General features: G+C 39.5%; 1 protein-coding gene across 1 annotated transcript in view; it reads right to left on the bottom strand.

The window, feature by feature from the left end:
- Window positions 1-1,525: 1,525 nt before the first annotated feature.
- Window positions 1,526-7,662, bottom strand: part of LOC144964387 (adhesion G protein-coupled receptor A2-like) — a gene marked incomplete in the record, with an annotated part of 86,879 nt that continues 80,742 nt past the window's right edge. Inside the window, 2 exon segments of the mRNA XM_078898572.1 lie at window positions 1,526-7,081; window positions 7,293-7,472. Coding sequence (XP_078754698.1) covers window positions 4,159-7,081; window positions 7,293-7,472 — 3,103 coding nt within the window.

The following is a 7,662-nucleotide window of genomic DNA, read 5'->3' on the forward strand; positions in this document are numbered from 1 at the left end:
CATTGGGTGGAAAGCACTTTGCAATAAATATGCGTCCTATCCAAAAGGTAGCAAAAATAGTTACTGTCCATTAAATTATAGAGAAATGGAGATAAAACTCCAGGTCCATGGGCCACATTGTGGCTGAATGAATAGGCCTACTTTTCCTGATGGAAACCAACGCGAGGACTGAAAACGTACAACAGTACCTACAGAGAGAGAGAGAGAGTCATAAATAAAATCAAAAGTCAAGAAAATGTCACAACCAAATAAAGCTAATAAAAAAATATTCATAAAAGAAAACGAATCTTAAAAAAGTGAAAATCACAGCAAGGTCTAATATGATCGATGATGTTTTCAATGTTTCTGTTTTTGGTTTGTTTTGTTTTTTTTTAAAATGAAACTTTCTTTTCTTTTTAAAGGGAAGGGAGGGGGGGGGGGGGGGGGGGGGGGGGGGGGGGGGGGGGGGGGGGGGGGGAGGGGATGGGGGCTGAGATGTTTGAAAGAGGGTAAATAATTAGATAAAAATATTTTTTTTCAAAAATCACAACCACATTGAATATGGTTCCATTAGGTAAAATAAAATATAGAAAACCATCAATTCTTCAAAAAAATAAAAATTTTCTAAATGCTGTAGACCTGTAAATGAGCTCTATAAAAATTGACTGAAACTCTTCGACAAACTGAAGATTCAATTATTTTTTTAAAAATAAGGGCATCATTGGAGAGCAGAGTGATAAATAAAATATATTAAAATAGTGGGTGTTATTTCTTACTGGAAGTATGACTGCCATAATTTGATGTAGAAGGAATGCTAAATAAGCATGTCATTCATATAGGTAAAGATGACTTCATCAAAGTCATATTCCTGCCTCTAGAATTTTTTTGACATAGTAAAAATAATCACCATTATCATCTTTAACTTCTAGTGCCATGACCAATTGAATTTATTCCTCACATCTTTATAGATGCTCGACAAGTCTGAACTGCGATCCACGAACAGCTCAGCCATTGTGAGAACATTAGAATAATGTAGCAATGAGCAAACTTGATTTTCAATCAGTAAATGACAGAAGAAAAAAAACTTAAATAAATATGACTTCAGGCCAATACACTGAATTATTAAGTAGAAGTGAATTATCAAGAAGAAACTTCGGCAGGCGTAGCGGAAAAATTCAAAGAATCTAAATGAAGGTAAATCGCCACAAAACAGCAAGCTCGCTTGGGCTTGAGCAAAACAATGGCAGAAAACGTCATGATTTGCACGGGAATTAATTAAGCTACTTACCATTGTTCCTTATAATCAGGTACTCAATCAGTGAAGAAACGGTCAACCAGTTTGTTTACAAGTGAGGCAATCGAACTGTGCTTGTAGCAATCTATCCTAACTTTCGATTTGAAGGTGTCTACATAACGGACTTCCGACATTCGCAATTTACTTTATCATAGTTTTGAGACTCGCCAGGTAAATGTGGTCAATTTTGGCTTAGATGAAACAGTGAAATTTATCGCTCGGTGGCTCAGTTAAAAGGTACATTATCACGACGGGTTTGGAAAGTGAAAAAATAATTTAACGAAGGATGTGTGAAAATACCCAGGGAAGTGTTCAGACACGCCTTTTATAAAAAGCGTCGCTTAGTCTTGGCAATATATAATCGTTAATATAAACGGTCCCCATGAGCTATGCGTAGCGCTGTGGAACACTCCTAATTACTTTACGGTCATGGACTACGATTTGTGAATTCTTTCTTTTTTTATTTATTTATTTCTTTCTTTCCTTTTTTTAAATATTTGAATTTGACAAATTGACTGATTTCAGTTAATTGACTGAGAATTTACAGGTCTAATGCTGACAAGGATTGCTTATGTCCAGTTTGTCTATATAATAATATCAATCAAATTTAGGGTTTTGCTTTAAAAATTATATGGTGCTTGTGACACTCGAAGGTCATAAAAATGCAAAGAAACAGAAATATTATGGTAAACACAGACCTGCCAACCCTTCACATTCCAAAAGTGAAATCAGAACGCCTGAAAATTGGAATTTGAGACAAAAAAATAGGAATTTCACCTCTTTCACCCCCCCCCCCCCCCCCCCCCCCCCCCCTTTTGCTCTCTTTTATTGTTACCATTATCATCATTCTTTGAAAAAAACAAAACAAAAAAACAATAAAGATATAAATACATTACTAAACTCCAGATAGGCGACAGAGATATTTTGTAGGTCTTCTCTGTAGAAAAATCTTGGAAGACATTTCGTGTTTGGTATTATTTGTTCTTTTTTGAAGCTGTTATATATTCATTTTTGTTTATTACAAAATAAAGTGAGTAGAAAAGGATCAGAAGACAATAGAGAATAAAAACCTTGCGGAAATGGGGGGGGTGGCTCGAAACCATGACCCTACTATTACAACAACCCTGCCTGGCCGAGAAATGGATGCTCTGCAATCGATGCCATCCATCCACCACTCCACTAGAATGGTGTCAATTGCAGACAGACCATCCCGACTCCACTCATTTTTGTGAAACAAACTTTAACCTGTTTTATTGTTTTTTGTTTTTAAGGGTTTTACGGCGCTTCCAACACATTTAAGTTATATCAGCGCCAGTAAAAAGGAAGAAAATTGGATAGTAAAAAGTTATAGAATTACAATTAAAGCTAACCTGTTTTATACGTAACACAAAGTATTCAAAAAGGAGATTTAACGGAATAAATGAAAAATAATGCTGATAGTTTTAAATAATATGACAATAGTTGTCAACATTCTTATTGATGATTATTCTAATAATGGAATAGAATTTATTTATTTAAATGAAATGTTTAATGCATATCATCAACCTTAAAAATATAGTAACCCAAAAAAAATACCCAATTGTTTTTTTTGTTTTTAAGGGTTTTATGGCGCTTGCAACACATTAAGGTCATATCAGCGCCAGTAAAAAAGAAAGAAAATGGGATAGTAAAAAGTTATAGAATTACAATAAAGCATCCGAGAAAAGGGAAGAAAAAGGGGAATTGGTTCAAAAAAGAAACAGGTGTAGATTGCAAAAGCACACTATCAAAGTACTTAGTTTGAGATCACTAAAAGTCTCATCCAGACACAAGCACAGGTCCCAACTAAGAGGAATACATTCAAATGTTTACAATCATATAATATAATGTGTAAACTAAACATAATACAATGCATAACAACAGAGAGATGATTTACAATGAAAAAAATATCATCTCCCAAAACTATAATTATACATTCGACTGTTTCCCTCTCAGCCAAGGACTCTGACCAAGGTCAGGACAAAACCAAAAAATCTCATTCCAAGAATAAGACAGAAAGCAATTGGAAAATAGATAAGAGGGGATAAAAGACACAGCAAGTACCTCCCTGCCCGCTATGGGAGGAAGGAACCCCACCCAGAAAATACCCAATTAATCTTCGTGATTGATAAAATAAATAGTCATAACTGTCCCACTTTAAAACATGAAATACATTCCATGTGAATTTTTAAGTGAATCATGGATTAAAATTATCATGTTAAAAGAAACTTGTTTGCTATGGAGCTGTTTTAAGTCCATACCTCATGAATTCTTTTTGTTGTTAAATTATATAAAATTGTTAAAAAATCAATTTTCAAAGGTTTAAGATCGCATTGATGGGTACAGAAAATTTACAAAAAACCATGTATAAACCTCTCAGCATCTTCAAATAATAAAACTAGTAAACAGCAGTATTTGTGTTTTGGTGTCATTGATTATCATACATCATTTGAGTATGTTATTCTATCTGTACATATCTACACGTCACATATAAAATTTAATGTAAAAATATAAATATATAAATATTCATATATATAAATGAACACTGTCAGATCTATAAATTTGTCAAAATCATTTATAACAGTTCAAATTTACAAAATTATGTAGATTGATTTCTTGTATTACAAAGCCAATGCGCTTATTATTGTTTGTTCTAAACAAGTGGATAATAGGTTCTTGTGAGCGACATAATATAAATTCATCTCAGTCGTTTTCAAATACACCATTAATCAAACTTGGGGATGGGGGAAGGGAAGGGGTGGGGCAGTAGCAGATTGACACAATATTTCACTTTACATACTAGCTCACTCCAGCTCATCATTACTGTTTTCGAATCATACAGTAAACCATACTGTATTTCAAACACTTCAAACGCTCGTTTCCTTCTTCTGGAAGTCGGAGAATGATCGCTGTGGTATCCAAATGTTATCCAGGCTATCGTCCTCATCGGAACTGGTACTCGAGTCATCTGCCATACTACAAAAGCCTCTCTGGGTCAGTCTTTCATATTCACTAGCAGAACGGGGAAGCCAGAAAGCTTTGGAGGCGAGTTCATCACTCTCGCTGGCTTGTTTGATAAGTTTGTGCATCACTTTGTCTCTGTACATATGGTTCACGTAAACATAGTTTATTTTAGGCGTTTTATTTCTCAGCTGTTCGTCCCAGCCGAGTGACCGTTGCTTCGTTGTCAGTTTATTATTCTGACGATGCTTGGGTTTTTTACGATGGGTTGGGTCGGAGTAATGATCTCCATCCACCGACTTAGCTTTCTTTGGAGGGGTCGTCGTGTTGGCTAAATTGTTGGTGCTGGAATCGGTGGTCATCGCCTGAAATGGTTCCGATACGTGACTATCCGATGCTACTGTCACAGGGCTTCGACTCGGAGCACTGCCCATGTTGTTAATTCGCCGCGGACTTCCACCACTACAACGATTTTGACGGGGACGTGATCGACTACTGTTGTCCGAACTGTCCCCTCCGGACATGGGACGCCAGCTGTGATTGCTGTGATTGCGTCTGTGGCGATTACGATGATGCTGGTTGTGGTGGTGGTGGTTGTTGTGATGCGGATTGTGGTGGGATTGAGATTGGGACTGAGAACTGCTGGAGACGGGACTATGAAGTGACCGATTGTTGCTACTGTGAGATTGCTGGGTTTGGATGAGGTAAGGAGACGGGGGGATGTTGAAATTGGCAGCAGGGTGGGGGTGTGGTGGAGGGCAAACATTGGAAACAGGGGGGATCATGGGAAGTGGAGACATCGCAGTTGGGGCTGACTGGGACAAGGGGTGGGGTGACTGGGATTGGACACTGTTCATGTTGATGGGTGACACGGGGGGATACTGGCCAAAATCAAATGCGTAGTGCTGTTGCTGCATTATTTGGTGATATTGGGGAGGTGGGGTGTACGAGTAATTATTGTTGTTGGTATTAAGGATGGTATTGTTGTTGGGGTGATGACTAGTTGTGGCAGGCATGGGAGGTAAACTGCATGGGAAAGGGTTCCACGCAACTCCAGGGTTGGGAGGACGTTGCTGAAGTGTTAGATCACCTCCACCTACAATCTGCTGCTGCTGTGGCTGTGGTGTGGTAGAAAATCTAGGGTCTACCGGCCCACTTAGCTGGTTTCGAGGAGGAGATTTTTCTTTCTTACTATTTTCATCCAGCACTGAGGAGGGAGCTGCATCCTCTTCTCCCACCCCAGAGGTTTGAACTATTGCGCTGTCCCCATTAATGCCTGGTACTCGTGGCTGGACAGGGGTAAAAGCACTAGGATGGTGAAGGTTGCCACCACCACCACCGCTTCCACTACCACCAGCATTCAAAGAGGAACCTGAGCTAGGAGAGCGCTGATGATGAGATGGATGATGATGTTGATTATGAGGTAGATTAGCATTGTTAGTGTTAGTATAATGAGCATTGTTATTGCTGCTGCCACTAGGGGGTGCTGCATTCACCTTTTTGTCTCTAGAAGACGAGGGAGACGACAAGTCATTGTGTTCCAACCCAATCCCTTGATTTTCACTACCACTAAAACCACTAACGCTATCAATATCATTCATGGTGTGGTGGTTATTATTATGTTCTAAAGAAATAGCTCCGCACGAAGACGCCATATTATTGTGGGAGTTACTAATGTGGACTGGAATCTCTCTCGATCCGCAAAAAGATCCCTTTTTGGTGTTGGAGGTGGCGCCAGGTTGGTTTTTTGGTTGGATTTGAATCTCAATGCTAAGATGAGTGTTTGCCTCACTACTGGTCCCGTGACTAAGGCGTGGTTGATTAAGCTCGTTACCAGAATTGTTATCCGTTAGACTGCTATTTAAATCTCTATTGATGTCTTTGTTCATCACTTTACTATGCTGCCTGTTTTTCTGCCAGAATTTTTTGGCAGCCCCGTTCTGCCGGGGGTTATAAAAATTTGGATAATTATCCTGGGCTGACCCGTATGAAAGGTCAGAAGAATTGGCGAGGATGAGATTGATGTTGGATTGTTTGCTGGCATTATTTTTCATGTTGTATGCTTTGGTAATATTGGATGATTTTTGTGAATAGACTGAGAGGTTAGTGTTACTGTTGGATTTAACAGCGCTGCCATTGGCGAGGGGCAAAGCAGTCTGAGCAGTGGGTTGTGGGGTTGTAGGAGATTCAATTTGGGTGTCGGTCACCTCCAGTGGAGCAGAGTACGTTTCGGGCGGGGCACAGCCAAACTTACGTTTCCAGCTGAGTCGTGAGTCAGTCCTTGTGAGTAAGAAATAGACTAACATGAACACACCAAACAAAGTGCTCATAAGACCATAGAGGTAGCTAAAGATTAGCTCTTGGTACGGGATAATAAGCTGGAAGGGTTTGGCAATAGCTAGGGCACCGCACGTCCACATGACGATAAAGAGGAAATGAATGGCAACGAGTGCCCTTAGCTGAGTGATTGGTCTTCTTTCCTGATCGGGGAGGCTGACGAGTGAGGCTGCATCCTCTTCTGAACTGGTGTCATGAGCTGCCCTGCTGTATCGATGATGGCTAAAGCTGTTGCTTATGTGGTTGCTATGACGACTGTGACCATTGTTGATGTTGTGGGTCGTTGTGTTGGTGTCCGGTTGGGAAGGTACCAGTTCTATTTCGTTGTTGTGGACCTCATTGTCTTCACTTTCGTTGGTTGCCTCTGCCTCCGATTCAGAAGAGTTCCTCACCACACATGAAATCCGCATGAATAAGACAAGATTCCATGCCACGAGCAGGGCCACTGGAGCGTAGAAGGCACCAAGACTAGGTTCCCATTCCAAGAAACAACTGGAAGAAAAGGAAAGAAATTAATATCAATTTTATTTCTTTGTTGGCCCAATCCATTCAAGAATGAAAACTTTAAAGCGACTTATTTTGAATTTTTGAATAACAAATGATTTGTCTTATGTCATTTCCGACTTTTTTTTTCCTTCTTTTTTTAAAGGTGATTAGTCCTGAAAGAGAGTTAAGGCTCAAACAAATGGTAGCCAATACTCACTACTTAATGCCGGCATAGAATTCCAAGTTGACAGCAGCTGTGATTCCACAGATAATGATGGGCACTCCATAGCCCACAAAGTAGAATTGGAGAATAGGTTTGGGAGGCAAGGGCATTGGAACCAACTCAGGGGGCGGCTCGGGAGGCTGGTCAGCTTTCACAAACTTCTTGTACGTGATGCTGGGTAGAGGAAATATAAAGATCAGGTATTAACAATTTAAACCAAAAAAAAACAAATTGAGCTTTTATATTGCGCAATATCCACTAAACGTGCTCAAAGCGCTTTACAAGGGGTCCCTGGCCAACGGCAACATTTAACATGAAGGTCGGGACAATGACGCCTGTTAGGCGAAATTATAATTTTTTCGGA

The sequence above is a fragment of the Berghia stephanieae genome, chromosome 2 (assembly GCF_034508935.2).
Source record: "Berghia stephanieae isolate SIO BIC M18660-M18661 chromosome 2, UCSD_Bste_1.3, whole genome shotgun sequence".
NCBI lineage: Eukaryota > Metazoa > Mollusca > Gastropoda > Nudibranchia > Aeolidiidae > Berghia > Berghia stephanieae.